This window comes from Peromyscus eremicus, chromosome 12, assembly GCF_949786415.1.
Source record: "Peromyscus eremicus chromosome 12, PerEre_H2_v1, whole genome shotgun sequence".
Classification (NCBI taxonomy): domain Eukaryota; kingdom Metazoa; phylum Chordata; class Mammalia; order Rodentia; family Cricetidae; genus Peromyscus; species Peromyscus eremicus.
The window spans coordinates 61884946-61902127 of NC_081428.1; the positions used below are offsets into that span (position 1 = coordinate 61884946).

The following is a 17182-nucleotide window of genomic DNA, read 5'->3' on the forward strand; positions in this document are numbered from 1 at the left end:
TCCTGCGCTAACCACCCCTGTCTACTGCCATGCTCGCACGCTGGAACCATGGCATGGAATGCTGTTTGCTCGACCCAACCATCAACAGGTAAGTGCAGAAATAAACGTGGTGTGATACAAGACGGAGTATTATTTAGCAATGAGAAATTCATCAGTGACTAGACCACATTATGGGTTAATCCTGAAAATACAGTGAAAGAGGCCAGTCACATAATATGTCTTCATTTATCTATCATGTCTAGACAGGCAGCACCAGAGAGACATTAGTGGTTTCCAAAAGCTGAGCAGAAATAAGTGATTTGCTAGTAGATACAAGATATATTTACCACTTCCTTGGGAGTGGTAAATATACTCTAAAACTGGCATTGTAATGACGGAAAAAACTACCTGTGAATATACAGAAAACTACTAAATTGCTGGGCTGTGAGGTGGATGTATCAACTATAGTTCAATAAAGCTGTTACAAGAGAAGGGAAATGCTGTTTGCTTTTGGAGTTCAGAAGTTGAAAGTCCAGGCGTACAGAGTGATGACAAACAACTTTCTTAGCAGATGCTCTTCCACTAGGGTCAGTCAGCATGCTGGGTGAGTGGGTTTGAGCCATTAGCCAAGGCTAAACAGCTGGCATATGCCTGGGAGATGGGGACAGGAAGTGACTGAATCCACAGGAACCATTTTACAGGGATATACGAAGCAAAGTCACTTAAAGCGTGAAACTCCTCAGGTTCCAAGGACATTTCACCAGACAGACTGACGGATGATGCCTTTGCTCTGTGGTTGTAAGGTGTCCCTGTTCTAAGTGACACAGCTGAACTGCGGCCATCACCATCCCTTTCACCTGAATCCTCTGGGAAACTTTCAGAGGCTAACAATGCCTGAGTGTTCTGTATTGTTTTGTTCTTGAGACAAGATCCAATTATGTAGTGTTTGCCCGCCTCCTCTCTAGATACAGACCAGGCTGGTCTTGAGCTCAGGGATCCCTGCCCGCCTGCCTGCCTGCCTGCCTGCCCGCCCGCCTGCCTGCCCGCCCGCCGAGTCCTGGTGTTCTGGGAATAAACACAGCTGGCACAATGCCCTATTTTGGTGATTACTAAGCCATCTTCTGAGTTTTCTATGACACAGAATCATACTCCCAAAAAATGTCCATGTCTTATTCTGTGGAACCTGTGACAATGTTACCTTGTTTGGCAAAAGGGGCACTACAGATATGGCTAAACTTAGACTACCAGGGCAGGAAAATTATTCTGGGTAATATGGATATGGCAAACGCAATCACAAAAATTCTTATAAATGGAAAGAAAAGGTAGGAAAACTGAAAACTAGAGGCAATGTGAACAGCCTCTAGAAGCTGGAGACAAAAAAAGAGAATGGATTTTCCCCTGTACCCCATCTCTGCCAACACTCCTGTAGTTCTCTACTCTCCAGACAGAATCCCCTGCGCTGCTTTGTGACTGTGACAGCAGCAATTTGTCCCACCTGTATCAATGCCAGGCCTAGAACACATGGCTCCTATTTGTGGAGATGAGCTGGATTGAATTGTTTAAGAGAAAGTACTGAAGTTGGCTGTGATGTAACCCAAACTGTAACCTTAGAACTCAGGAGTATGAGAGAACTGCCCTGAGTTTAAAGTCAGCATGGAAGACCCCATCTCAAAACAAACAAACAAACAAAAACCAGAGGAAGTGTTGGTTTGTCTCAGAGTAAAAATACTTTTCCCTTTGGGCCAGAGAGCTCCAGAAGTAATTAGCAAAGGCTGTAATTTGACAAATGGCTGTGGTCAATAGAGGAAATGAAACAGAAACATTTGAAACACGGATTTCAGAATAATATTGTGGTTCAGTAGTGACTGAACCACATCAATCATCTCCAGGTCTTTTGACATGTTTTTTAGGGGAAGCTTTAGAATGAACCAGTTGAGACAAGATAGGAAGTTGAAATGGTGTCGTTCATCTAAGGCTTGGCAGTAGTCTAGGAAGAACGTTAACAATGTCACAGAGGTGGAGGTACACAAAGGAGATGGGGGAGGTCTCCCCAGCAGTGAAGTAAAGAAATGACACAGGAAGGATAGGAGGACACAGGACAGACACCACGAGATGACACCCATGTCAAATCACTAGCAGAACACAGGAACCGAAACTTCTCTACTTTTTACTACCAATTTGATTTGTAGCTTAATACTTGTACATCCTCCAAATTTTCCTAACCACTTTTTCAATTCCCATTTCAAGTCATAAAGCTCCTATGACTGAGCTGTAATTCATAGCATGCAAGAAAACACGGCAACCCTCTGTGATCCATGCTATCTGCTCTTCCCGGTATTTAAGAACACCGCACCAATGGCAAGAAAACACGGCAACCCTCTGTGATCCATGCTATCTGCTCTTCCCGGTATTTAAGAACACTGCACCAATGGCAAGAAAACACGGCACCCTCTGTGATCCATGCTATCTGCTCTTCCCGGTATTTAAGAACACTGCACCAATGGCAAGAAAACACGGCACCCTCTGTGATCCATGCTATCTGCTCTTCCCGGTATTTAAGAACACTGCACCAATGGCAATGCTCCCTCGCTTTCTCCCTCCACGACAGGGCGTTTGCAGTCAGAGCTCCTCACTTACGACTGAGCAGTTCCGCACTTTTGAAGGAATGCCATCCTCCTCTGTTGCTCCATTAGGGCCGGGTGCATCTTTCCTCCTCTTCCTCGAATTGACTTTAGCTGAACACTGTGCATCCATCTTCTTTTAACTGCTCAAAAAAAAAAAAAAAAAATAGAGAAATGTCTGAACCAGTATTCCAGAGACACAAATGCACTCAGCAAAACAGTAATTACAGAGCATACATTTACCAGCTGAGCCAAGGAGGGGGTGGTGTACAAACACCCTGTGGAACGACGGCCACAGTTCATCTCCTGGCCTGGAAACTTACTCCCCAGCCAGCACTGCAGCCCACACACTGCCCATTTCATATCTTGACGGTGCACAGAAGACTGGAGTAACCTGGCTGAGGAAGACTCCCGTCCAAATCGAGGTAGCTTAAATGCTTGTGACCAGGAGATCAGACTTCAGGTTTTTCTGGATTTGGGAATATGAACTTAGACTTTACTGATTACACATTCCTAACCTGAAATACAAAATACCAGGAAATCTAAAGGAGTTTTAGCAGACTGGGAATGGTCAACCTATGCAGATTTTTTTGTTTGGTTTGGTTTTGATGTGTATGAGGGGATTGGAAAGCACTCATTATGTAGCACTGGCTGGCCCAGAACTCAGTCAACATGCAGACCGGGGTGGCCTCCCACGTGTGATGCTCCCGCTGCCTCTACCTTCCCAATGCTGAGTTCCAGGCACGCATCACCACCCCAGCTTATCTCTACTCTCTGTGTCAGTCACAGAAGCACACCCAGTGCCACGTGAACAGCCGTCTTCGGCAGAATGCTCTTGCCTCAGCCTCTGGCACTGGGGTTACAGTCGTGAGTCACCATGCCATTGCTTCTTCTGTCAGGGTCACCACCCCAAGCTGGTTCGGAATTCCCAGCTAATAAACACACAGAATCTCTTTCTCTAGAAGAAAACCTACTTTTCTGTCTAGTTTAGCAGGGAGTATCTAGCACCCCCCTATCCTGAGAGACAGACAGAACCACCAATGTCCTGCTTAGATGTAGGTTTATGGTACCTCTACAGACCCAGCGGGAATATTTGCACTAAAATTGTTACTACACTTATTTGTGTGTGTGTGTGTGTGTGTGTGTGTGTGTGTGTGTGTGTGTGTGTGAAGGAGGGAGGAGGTCAAAGGAGAACTTGTGGGCACTAGCTCCCTCTTTCTACCACACAAGTCCTAGGACTCAGGTTATCAGGTCTGGTAACAAGCACCTTTAACCAATGAACCACCCTGCTAGCGCAAAATTCCCATTTTTCTTGGGTAATATAATCTGCATGAAGCAACTAATGTCTTTTTAATGATGAACTGTTAGGCATCACCCAGAAACTGGGGATAGAGAAGCTCTATGATCAAATGTCACTTCTGCCTAAGATAATGAATGGCACAGAGGAAAATCTGCTGACTGAAAGAAAGCAAAGGGCAGACAGAATGGGCCACTCCACTTTGCTGATGCCTCCTGTGAGCCCTCTCAAACGAGACATCCTTCTGACATCCGCACTTTCCTCCAGCCCAAGCCCAGGTGGAAGGTGGCCTGATTCTTAAGAGGCTGAAGGTGACGCCGCCCTGTGAGTCACGGCTAAGCAGCAGCCTGCATAGAGAGATAGCAGTGTAGAGGGACAGGAGCCGCCCAGAAACTGCCTTTCATCACACACGAACGGACACGGAAGAAGGTGAAGGGCCTCCAAGCAGCACGAGGTGCTCCCAGTCAGCAGTTATTCTTCTGCACACGCACCGACCTGAGAGCGTGTGAGAAGGACGTCAGGCCAGTCTCTACGGGCTTGTCACAGGGCCCTTCTATGAGCATCTGTTCCGTTCCTCAACCAAGGCTTCCCTCTTCCTTCCCCGGTGACATTTCTTGTGTTGAGGTGACAAAAGCCAACCAGCACATAGAAAGCATCGCAGTGTACCAGGCATAGTGATGCAGGCCTGTGATCTCGACACTCGGGTGGCCAAGACTGACCTGGCCTATGCAGCAAGCTCCACGTCAGTCTGAGTTATAGAGCAAGACCTTGTCTCATAAAAGGAAAGGCTGGAGATGTAGCTGAGTGGTAGACCTGCCTACCAGGCAAAGGCACTTGGTTCAATTTCCAGCACCACAACACACAATCACAGTGTATCCATATTTATACATAATTATTATTGGCCAATTAAAATGAAATGCAGGCTGGTGAGATGGCTTAGAGAGTATAAGTACCCGCTGCCAAGCCTGGTGACCTAAGTTCGATGTCCAGGCCCTACACAGTGGAAGGAGACAACTGACTCCTGCAAGTTGTCCTTTGACCTCCACACAGGCACGTGCCTCCCAAAATAGAGAGAAATGAAGAAATGTAACAAAGTGAAATGCAGGAGACTTCACACGCAGGGTTCTTGTGGGCGGAGTTTTCCTGTCTCAGCAGCTGTTCCCCAAAAACCTACTATGAGGTACCAAGGACATACCAGTCACACAAGCATGTCAGGAGGACATAAGCAAGCAAACTCCCACTGAAGGACATCCCACTAGGAGGCTAGTCATCAAAAACTGTTGGTCACGAAAACCAATGAAAGGCTGAGAACTGATCTTCCAGAACTAGGTGATTATGCTGTCACGTACCACTTATTTTTAGGAGTCACACACGCAAGTATCCTGAAACAGTCATATCTACAGTTTACATCTCAGTACAAGGAAAAAGAGAAAGGGAAGAAATAAATTATGACAATGGCAAAATATTTGCAATATATGAATCTAGGTGAGGCATATGGGAGTTTATCTTAATATTCCTGAACTTCACGACAGGCTTTCCTTTTTATGTTTTTTCCCCCAACACAGGTAGAGGAAGGGAAAACAAGGAAAATGTATGTAATATATATAAGGAAGCAGAGCTGAAGTGTAACTCAGTGGTAAAGGACTTGCTGCCAGTCACAGCCCTATACTGGATCTCCAAAGTGAGAAAAACAGCAAAGTGTGACCCTAGATTTAGCACAAGGAAGTTCATCTCAGTATTTCTGCATTTTTTCCATAGGCTTTCCTTGTGGTGATATATTGTTTATAATCTAAGAAATAAAGTTTGCCTGAAGATAAGAGGACAGAGCCAGCCACAGAGTTAGCCATAGAGGTTCAGGCAGTGGTGTCACACACCTTTAATCCTAGCACTCAGGAGGCAGAGGAAGAGATCTGTCTGGATTTCTATGAATTCAAGGCCACACTGGGCTTATAAGACCAATTAGGATTCGTGCAGTATTTCCTTTTCAAAATAAAAGGTTTTATTTTAAAAATTCTCTACAGTTTCCTGCACAGATCAGTCCTCATATGAGATCACCCCTGGAGTTCCTTCTCAATCTCAACTTGTTGAATCCTAACATGCGCTGCATAATGCATGTTCATGTGCTATATAACATATGTACATAGCATTGCCATACAATGCATGCTATATTTTTGCAACTCCATTGAGGCATAATTGATATACATTAAACTGCACAAGCGGGGTGGAAGATGGCTCAGTAATTAAGGTAGACTGCTCTTCCATAGGACCCCAGTTCAGGGCCCAGGACCCATATCAGGCAGTAACAACTGTCGGGAACTCCAGCTCCAGAGGGATCCATCCTGTGCTTCTGGCCTCTGTCACACCATACTCACATGAACACACACACACACACACACACACACACACACACACACACACACACACTATTAAAATAATAAAAATAAATTTAAAAATTAAAATTCAATTTAAAAACTAAAACTAAGGCTAGGTGTGGTGCATGCCTTTAATCCCAGTACTTGGGAGGCCAAGGCAGGCGATAGGCAATCTCTTGAGTTTGAGTTCCAGGACAGCTAGGACGATATAGAGAGTTTGTCTCAAAAAATAATAATAATAGATGGATGGATGGATGGATGGATGGATGACAGACAGACTGTGGGTCCCACAGACCTACCTTATTACCTACTGAGGGGCAGAGCCTTCATAAATCTTCCATTAAGCTCTATCTCTTAAAGGTCCCACCATCACACCACACAATAAGGACCAAACAGACCCAAGCTATACAGAATGCAACTTATTGGAAGACTTAGTGACAGAAGTATGGTCATAAGCAGGATCAAAACCAGTTAGATCCCGCAATTTGGATCAAAGAGGAGTGTTTATTTATGGGTCAGGACAAAAATGACTGGAATGTACCTGCTTTATCGTAAGATAATACTAAAGAGTCAAGAGCATCCCTGGATCGGGGGTCCTATGGTAAATCCCTACATGTAGTAATTTTATCCATTTATGGTTTTCTGGGAAATAATGCAAAAAAAAATTAGCTATGGTTACTTAGAAGTAACCATGGTGGTTACAACTCATGACTGTAGTCCCTGACTGTAGTCCCGTCACTCCATATCCTTATCATCTCACAGAGCAAAAATGTGTTCATTGCACTCCACAGCCAACGTCACTCAAAAGTCCAAAGTCTCATCTGAAACTCAAGGCAACAACTTCTATTTGTGATTCCCTGTAAAACAATAAGCCAGTTACATACCTCCACGATAAAACGATGGGTCAGGGCTAGAACAGATATTCCTATCCAAAAGAAGGCTAGAGATAAGTAGAGAGAACAACCAGTCCAAAGCCAGCCTGAAACCCAGCAAGGAAGCCTGGCATCGTTTACATGTTTGCTGAGGAGTGAGTCCCCAAGACTGCTGCTTGTCACCTGGGGCTGGGTTTCTAGGCTGCCCGAAGCTCTGCCTGGCATGCACTTCACACTGCTGATAGCTGTACCTTTCTTTCTGGGGCCTCAACTGCTACTCAACATGCCTGACTACACAGAAATGGGCTCTCTGAAGAAGTTCCTACTCTGTGAGAGACTTCTGCCTTGCCTTCTAAGCTTTCCTTTGAAATCTGGGTAGAAGCCACCATGACCTCTTAATACTTGCATTCTGCATGCTGCATAGTCAGGATATAGACACCAAAGTACAAGCTGTACCTAGACCCATGTGACTCACGCTGCAGCCACGAAGTGCTGGCCAGTCTGACACAGGGAAATGAGCCTGAGGTGCCTCCTTCCCGAGGCACTTGCTGAAATCATTCTGTTCTGCAAGTCTTCTGGGCCTGTGATGAGAGAAGAACCTGATTTCTGAGCTACACTACAAGCCTTTTCCAACTGTCCCAGTGCTAAGCCGAATTATTCTTGGCACACAGCTTCCTGGATGCATCCTTCTGTGTGTGACCTCTCTTTGCTCCTCTGGCTACAGATCTTCCACATCTTCTACCTTTGATATCTTTGCTCCCTAGCATCTCTGTAAATCTGGGTAAAAATAACCAATCATACCTGTTTCTCAGCCTGGATACTTTGTTGTTTTAAAATCCCTTCTACCAGGAGCTGGAGAGATAGCTCAGTGGTTGTTTTAGTTACTATTATTTTTTCTTTCTGGTTTTTTTGAGACAAGGTTTCTCTGAGTAGCCCTGGTTGTCCTGAAACTTGCTCTGTAGACCATGCTGGCCTTGAAATCAGAGATCTATCTACCTCTGCCTCCTATGTGCTGAGATTAAAGCTGTATGCCATCACTGCCTGGCTGAGAATAAACCTTTTAAATACACATTTCTTTTTTGATGTTGTAGGGATACATTAAGATGGATTCTGGGAGAAATTTCCTGCAGTAATGATGCCCACTTGCAGAGGGGATTACTGAGGTAGGTAGAGACCCAAATAACCCACCCACAGGACAAAGTAAATTTCTAGACTTTGAAGGGAAGAGCTCTCTGAGTTCAGCAGATTAGTGAAGGTACTAGATAGGATACAAGATGGTAGTTTAGGAAGCAAATCCTTTTTTACTCCTTTGAAGTGGCTGGTACATACAAAACAGCCCAGGGATAGTACTGGGCAGTATATAAAACATGGAGCCCCTCTACAAGGGCACTGTCCATGATCTAACATCTGCAAGCTCACGCCTTCATATCAGTTTTCTGTATTTTAGTCCATTCTGCATTACAGTGATGAACTAGCTGAGACTGACTAATGTATAAAGAAGCTTTTTAGTTCACAGTTTGGAAGTTCAGGCCCCTTTTTCTTGTTGATATTTGTGTGTGTGTGTGTGTGTGTGTGTGTGTGTGTGTGTGTGTGTGTGTGCTTGAGAGAGAGAGAGATCTTACGGAAGCTAGAGGGGGCTGTTGGAACCCTCAGAGCTGGAGTTACAGATTGCATAGCAAGTGTTTTCACCAAGGAGTCACCTCTCCAGGACCTGATGATGGCTGCTGTTTTACTAGTAGAGCCCTGAGGTGGTCTAGGGATAGGGGTATATCCCATTTAAAAATCACTGCTCTAGCAAGAACTCTTGGAGGTTGACGTTGTTATGAAAAACCACCTTACTTACAGTAAGCAGTCACATAACACCTGCATGCCAAGAGCACTTCACAATTATTAAAACTCTTGGTGTTCAACCCTTTGACCTGTGCATGCCTTTAATCCCAGCACTCAGGAGGCAGAAGCAGCTGGGCCTCTGAGTCAAGGTGAGTTTGGTGTACACAGTGAGTTCAGGATAGCCAGGGCTACATAGAGAGATCTTGTCTCATAATAAACAAACAAAAAAACAAACAAATGGAAAAAAATACAATCAGATGGCATCAGAAAACACTAGTAGTAGGCAAATACTGATATACATAGGAAAAAAATCAATAAATCTAAAAATAATTTTTAAAAAAGAAATGATGAATTATTTTGGGAGGGGAAGTGGTGGTTCATACCTTTAATTCTAGCACTCAGGAGGCAGAGGCAGGCAGATAGATCTCTGTGAATTTGAGGCCAGCCTGGTCTATAGACTGAGTTCCAGGACAGGCAGGGCTACACAGAGAAACCATGTCTTAAAAAAACTAAAACAAGCTGGGTGGTGGTGTCTATATCGAAAAACCAAAAAAAAAAAAAAAAAAAAAAAAAAAAAGTTACCCAATAATAATCTTTAAATACATGAATGTGTCACACTGGATAGGACAGAGACTTATTCTGTGAAAGTCCAGGCAACAAAAGTGATTACTTACTAGAAGATAAGAGACAGGTTCTAACTGAATATAATAAACTCTTTTAGGAATTATCTGCACAGGAACTGGGCACCTCAGGAGCCACTGTATTTTGGTAATACAAGGCATTCCAGAATAGATTCTCACTAGCAATAGTACTGTAATACAGAGAGAGGTCAGCTGTGCATGGAGAAACACCTTCTGCCTAGTTCAGAGACTCACAAGCCAACATCTGTGGTGATACAGAGTTACCAACTAACCTTTATATCTAAAAGATTATAATAGACATACTCCTTTTAAAGCTCATTTTTTATCAAAATTCTGAGAAGGTTCATGCTGCTCTCTGTTCTAATCTGTTCAGATAACTTATTCCTGAATGTTATCTACCATGCTAGCTCCTTACCACAACTGCACATAATTTATAAATTCAAAAAGCAACGTTTGCTTCTTTTTTGAGACAGGGTCTTACATGTAGCCCACACTGGCCTAGAACTCACTATGTTGCCCAGGCTAGCCTTAAACTCATAGCAATCCTCCTGCCTCAGCCTTTCAGGTGCAGGGATTATAGGTGCAAGCTACCATGTCTGTCAAAAAGCTTGGTTTTGCCAGGTGGTGGTGGTGGTGGTGGTGGTGGTGGTGGTGGTGGTGGTGCACACCTTTAATCCCAGCACTTGGGAGGCAGAGGCAAGAGGATCTGTGAGTTCTAGGCCAGCCTGGTCTACAAAGTGAGTTCCAGGACAGCCAGGGTTACACAGAGAAACCTTGTTTTGAAAAAACATACATAAATAAATAAATAAATAAATAAATAAATAAATAAATAAGCAAGCTTGGTTTTTATGATTTTAGTAGACAAGGCACTACTGAAAATATTGATCAAGATAAATGCATGTCTCCATACAGCATGCAATATATAATATATCACCAGAGCCCTCCTTTCCAATAAGCACCCTAATATTCCTTAGGTAAAATACAATAAAAGAATTTTATCTTCAGAAAATAAAACATAGAATATATTTAGAATTCTTACTGAGTATGTTCAAACAGATGTAAATCTATTTCATTGTGCTAGATGAAATCCTCATTCCTATACGGCAGTCCTAAATATTGTGGTGCTAAAACAGTGATTACAATAATCATAGCGAATACTTGGAGCACTTCCTATATGTCGGGAAGTTACAAGCCTCCTGTGCATATTAAAAAATATTACCCTCACCATAATCTTACAAAGTAGCTCATGCCCTCATCCTCATTTTATCGATGAGAAAACTGAACACAGCAAAGTCAAATGATTCCACTGAGCTCACCCACCTAACACCGGGAAGAAGCAACATTTTCTTTTCCTTCTCTTTAAAGATTTATTTATTCATGTATTTTATGTATGAGTGTTCTGTTTTCATGCACACCAGAAGAAGGAATCTGATCCCATTACAAATGGCTGTGAGCCACCATGTGGTTGCTGGGAATTGAACTCAGGACCTCCGGAAAAGCAGTCCAGTGCTCTTAACCACTGAGCCATCTCTCCAGCCCCCAGCATTTTCCTCTGTGTTCCAATATAACCTCTTATTTTTAAAGGCACAGGTGAACAGCACATAGGAGTATAGCTTACTGCATCCCCCCCAAAATGATATGAACTTGGGAATTCTGTCTCTATAGTCTGAGTTCTCAATCACAACAACATACTGATTTTGCAGACTACTGTGTCAAGAAGGATTTAACTTCACTTTTCATAAACACTGGGCTCTCTTCCCACTAAGCTGATCATTAGCAGAGTACTCAGGATCCCAGTTAAATTGAGATTTAATTCTAGGTCCCCCCAGCTCCTTAACTCCAGGAGGCTGGGAGTTTCTTCTGTGATTAAGAAAAGTTGCAATAAAAATTCCCAAGTCATGGTAAAGATCAAATAAGAAATCAGACTATTATTTTACATTAAATTAAATCCTGATTCTCCTGGATATTTGTTGTTTGCCTTTCCAAAGGTTCAATCTCCCTGACCTAAAAGAACCTCCTTTTCATTTGGAGGGTCATTTGCTCAGTGTGCCTTCTCCCTCGCCTAGGCAATCAATCAGCAAGCAATCCTCCTCAGCAACAACTTGGAGAGGGCAGTGGTGCATGACCTAAACAGCCCACACAGGAGAAATCTTGGGACGATACAGATGAAAACACCTGGACAAAAATGATCACTTAACTGTTTTCTGTATTTGAACCTGGGGGTGTGACTTTAGGGACCACTCTGGGACCAGCTCAGTGGCCATCTTGTAACTAGGAGGAGAGACTAGGAAGTCAGCATAGATAAGGTGACCTGATGGTGAGAAGTCAGACCCAAACCATTCAGTCACATCGACCAACACTTTCTCCTTTGGCCCAAGTCAGCTAAGATCAATTTGTTTGTTTACCACTGGGGACAAAAAAACTCGTAATAAAAATAAAACCATGAATCATAACTCATAAAGCAGTGTCTAGTAATGACCTCTAGTGCCCAGGAAGCTTTCAATACTTAGTTACTTCAACCTACGTTGTGAGTTGAAGTAAGAGTGAGGAAGGAAAGACGCTGCAGACAGAACACAGAACTCCCTCATTATCTCTGTGAAGGTGGGCAAACATTTCCTCTTTCCCTCCTAATGCTTTAGCCTTCAGAAAAGTTCTTCCAACAGCTGTAATAAAAAAGCTGAAGGGGCCAACAGTGGACCAGAGCCTCTGTAAGGCCTCACCTTTAACACCTCTGCCTGCTCAGGCTATCACCTTCTTAATCACAAATCCTCACTTCCAGCACACCTTCTAACTGTGGACAGTGTCACCTCCTTCCCAGCACCGCCAGCCTGACCGGTGTCTCCCAAGAGCTCTCCAGACACACAGTGCCACATCTGCTATCTCTCCTCAGACTCACAAGGCCCAGCAAGCAGCGTTTCTTTCTGCTGACTCACCTCCCAGCACACACTGACCGCCTTGTTCTTCAGTGTTCCAACACAAGCCTGCTTGGACACATCGACTCAGCTAGAGATGTGGAAATGTGGGGGGGGGGGGGGGGGGGGGGCAGGCAGCAAGGAGGAGATAATAAGGATGGAACCAGCCAAGAGTTTTTAATTTAAAAACCATAGGCCAGGCAGTGGTGGCCCACGCCTTTAATCCCAGCACTAAGGAGGCAGAGGCAGGGGGATCTCTGTGAGTTCAAGGCCAGTCTGGGCTACAGAGTGAGTTCCAGGACAGGCACCAAAGCTACACAGAGAAACCCTGTCTCAAAAAACAACAACAACAACAAAAAAAAGTACTTTTATGTTTTTTTTTTAACAATGTGTGTGTGTGTGTGTGTGTGTGTGTGTGTGTGTGTGTATGTGCGCACATGAATGCATGTGAGCATGTTGTTGGTGTCCATGTACCACAGCATATGTGTGGAGGTCAGAGGACAATTTGCAGGAGCTGGTTCTCCCTTCCACATGTGGGTTCCACAGACAGAAATCAGGTCATCAGGTTTGGTGACAATGCCTTTATCCACTGAACTTGCCCTACCAAGTACTTTTTCAATATGAATGTCCGGAAGGAGACAAAACCTTAGTTCAGGCACGCACATGCTCGTGTCTTAAAGATGAAAGGCCCCTGTAAGTACAGTTTTGGGACTCTCACCCAAACCCTTCATTATACTTATTACTATTACATTTAGCAAGCACCTCAGGGCAAAAAAGAAAGTGGTTCCTAAAGTATGTGACAACCTAACCAGTACGACATTGAAGCTACATAGGCCTTTCCAAATTTCAACAAATTCAAGTTTAACTGATTGTCATAGGCAACTATCTGAAAAAAAGGAGGTGAACTTTTCCTTTGCAGTGTTCAGACCTCTGCCATCAGATGAGCTTATTCTGTAAGTGGGACCGTCACCTGTGTCTACCATGCTGACGTCAAAGCTCTGTGAACTGCAAAGAGTGAATCTACCCACCGCTCGGGGCATCCCTTGATCAGGTCACCTCTCTGCACTCAGCTCTGTCAGCAGTGGTACTCTTCTGCAAAGCCTTTCGAAGTTTAAGGGAAGATAGGGCTAGCCCAAGATGAGGGAGGACTGTATGTAAGAACCAGATCTAGACTGGGGGTAAACATACTTCTTGGCTGGCCCAAGATGTCCCACTGCCTGCTCTTGTAAGTTTCAATGCAGCACAGCCAAACTCATCCACACATTATTGTTCATGGCTGCTCTGTGCAACAACACACAGAGGTGAATATTTACAAGAGAAACTGTGTGACCTGCAAATCCAAAACGTTTACTGACACATTATACAAGTTTGACAACTCAGATTTATAGATGAAGACAGAAATGGTTTTTGTTTTGTTTTGTTTTGTTTTGAGACAGGGTCTCTCCATGTAGCCTGGCTGTCCTGGAACTCGATATAAAACCAGGCTGGACTTGAACTCACAATGATCCTCTTACCTCAGTCTCCAAGTGCTGGGATTAAAGGCATGCACCATGACGCCCAGCTTCCGAGTCAGTTTTAACAAATCATCTGTTGACAAACTTTACCTAGGACTATACAATCTAAGGTAGAAGACAGTACCAGGAGTAGGATTGTTTCAATAAATTATACTATGGGGCTGGTATGATGGCTAAGTGGGCAAAGACAATGCCGAGTCTGACCATCTGAGTTTATACTGGAATCCACATAAAGGTAGAAGAAGAAAACTAACTCCAGAGTTGTTCTCTGACCTCTACACCTCTATTGTGACATAGGTATACACACACACACACACACACACACACACACACACACACACACACACTAATAAATAAGTAACATTTTTTTTTTAAAGAATGTACTGGTAAGGCTGGGTGTTGGTGGCGCAAACCTTTAATCTGAGCTCTCGGGAGGCAGAGCCAGGTGGATCTCTGTGAGTTCAAGGCCAGCCTAGTCTACAGAGCGAGATCCAGGACAGGCACCAAAACTACACAGAGAAACCCTGTCTCGAAACAAACAAACAAACAAACAAACAAAAAAGAATGTACTGGTAGTGGCACATGTCTAAGTCCAGCACTTGGGAGGCAGAGGCAGGCAGATCTCTGTGAGTTCAAGGCCAACCTGGTCTATAGAGGGAGTTTCAGGGGGTTGGGGTTTTAGCTCAGTGGTAGAGTGCTTGCCTAGCAAGTGCAAGGCCATGAGTTTGGTCCTCAGCTCTGAAAAAAAAAACAAAAAACAAAAAACAGAGTGAGTTCCAGGACAGCCAGGGCTGTTACAGAGAAACCCTGTCTTGAAAAACTAAACAAATCAAAAGAACATTTGATCTTCTAAACCTAAAGGTGAATTTCATAACATAACTTGCATACCCACATTAGTTTCAAGCTGGAGTTCAGTACTACATACTTCAATATTTGAGGTCTGAAAATTGCCCTGTCTAAGACACTGGCTTTGAATTTGCTCTCCTCCCTCTAATTTATTCAAAGACACCCTTGTTCAACACTGAGTGGGTACAGCCTGAGTTAGCCACTGGAGCAAAACATGAGAAAGACTCACCTGAAACTCACAGTGGACACTAACATTAGTTCTTTCCTGTTCTTCGTCTGCATTATATGTCTGTACACCGTGTGTGTGTGTGTGTGTGTGTGTGTGTGTGTGTGTGTGTGTGTGTGTGTGTTTGTGTGTGTGTGTGTGTGGTGCTGCAGAAGTGAGGACTCATCATATCCCTGGAACTGGACTTACAGACGGTTGTGTGCCTCCATCAAACCTAGGTCTGCTGAAAGAGCAGTCAGTGTTCTTAAGCACTGAGCCATCTCTGTGGCCCCCACTAATACTAGTTCCTACATTTGAACTTTTGGGGGTGACCGTGCTAGAGATCAAAATTGAGGACTTTAAGCATGCTAGGCAAGCACATTATTACCACACAACTGTGGTGATCTTGTGTTTAGCTTGTTCTGCTTCTCTGATCTTCCAGCATTGACCCCAATACCTGACTCCAGATTTGTTTTTATTAATAAGACCTTTTAAGATTTGCGCTACACACAACCCAGGTCCAAATAAACAATTTTTTTTACTTTGCACTATTCTTCAAAAGAATCAAACCATGTATGGTGAGTGGCTCATATTTGTAACTTCAGCACTTGGGAGGCTGAGATAGGAGAATTTTTGAGAGGTCCAGAACAGTCTGGGCTTCCAAGTGAAGCACTGTCTCCCCACCCTCTTCCCAAAACAGCCCAACACACAAAGAAAGCCCATGAAGAAGACTCAGGAGTAACCGCTATTTAACTTACACTCTTCCCAAAGTGAGATGCAGACTCCTCTAAGGCGAGTATATGACAGAATTCAGAATTCAGACATAACATTTTACACATTTGTTTTCACTTCTAACAGATTTCCTTCAGTGTTAGGAACATGAGCCACAACACGTAGCAGAAAAATAGACTTTGCTACCAACAGACATCATGCACATTTCTGTAACATGTAATAATTATTACTACAAGCAACTTGCTCAAACCCATAACTATTTTTATTTATTTTTTTTTCATAACCATTTTTCAATTATTATAGCAATAGCCACGGGGTGGTGGCGCACGCCTTTAATCCCAGCACTCTGAAGGGAGAGAGAGGCAGGCGGATCTCTGTGAGTTTGAGGCCAGCCTGGTCTACAAAGTGAGATCCAGGACAGGCACCAAAACTACACAGAGAAACCTTGTCTTGAAAAACAAAAACATAAACAAAAACAAAATTTATAGCAATAAGATAATATAGATAAACATTTGCAATAAAAATAAAAAGTGCTGGAGAGGTGGCTGTCTTTTAAGAACGTGTACCCCTCTTACAAAGGACTCAAACTTGGTTTCCAGCATTCAAGTCTGGCAGCTCACACTTGTAAGTCCAGTTCCAGGGAATCTGACGCCCTCTTTCGGCTTCAGTGGGCACTTGCACTCTCCCAAATACACACATAAACATAATTTTAAAAAATAGGATTTTGAGAGATAGCTCAGCAGATAAGAGTACTGGCTGCTCTTCCAGAGGACTTGGGTTCAATTCCTAGTGTCCACACGGCAGCTCACAACTGTCTGCAATTCTCATTCCAAGAAATCAAATGCTCTTCTCTGGCCTTCTAGGACTCAAACACACATCTCGTACCCAAACACATATGCAGGAAAAGTACTGATATACATAGTGTAATTTTTTTTTTAAAAAATAAATCCTTTTTCAAAAAAAACATATAAACTTTTGTAGTACACATTTTAAAATATTTTATTAAATGTATTGCAGTATAACAATTTTTTTATAATTCTATGTATTTTAATTTTGTATAAGAAAATTATTCTGCTGGTATGGTGCAGGCTTTTTTTTTTTTTTTTTTTTTTTTTTTGGTTTTTCAAGACAAGGTTTCTCTGTGTAGCTTTGCGCCTTTCCTGGAACTCACTTGGTAGCCTAGGCTGGCCTCGAACTCACAGAGATCCGCCTGCCTCTGCCTCGCGAGTGCTGGGATTAAAGGCGTGCACCAACACCGCCCGCTGGTGCAGGCTTTTAATGCCAGCATTTAGGAGGTAGGCACAGGTGGATTTCCATGAGCTTGAGGTCAGCCTGGTCTATGTAGTAAGTTCCAAAACACC

General features: G+C 43.5%; 1 protein-coding gene across 3 annotated transcripts in view; it reads right to left on the reverse strand.

Moving 5' to 3' along the window:
* The window catches only part of Pcyt1a (phosphate cytidylyltransferase 1A, choline), a 44594-nt gene that overhangs the window by 21324 nt on the left and 6088 nt on the right, over nucleotides 1-17182 (reverse strand). For 2 of the 3 annotated variants that reach the window (XM_059276936.1, XM_059276935.1), the window contains exon 2: nucleotides 2617-2743. In XM_059276936.1, the coding sequence (XP_059132919.1) occupies nucleotides 2617-2733 (117 nt within the window). In that variant the 5' untranslated portion in view covers nucleotides 2734-2743. Of the gene's footprint in view, nucleotides 1-2612; nucleotides 2744-17182 lie in introns of those variants that run through there. The other variant, XM_059276937.1, reaches the window with a different exon arrangement.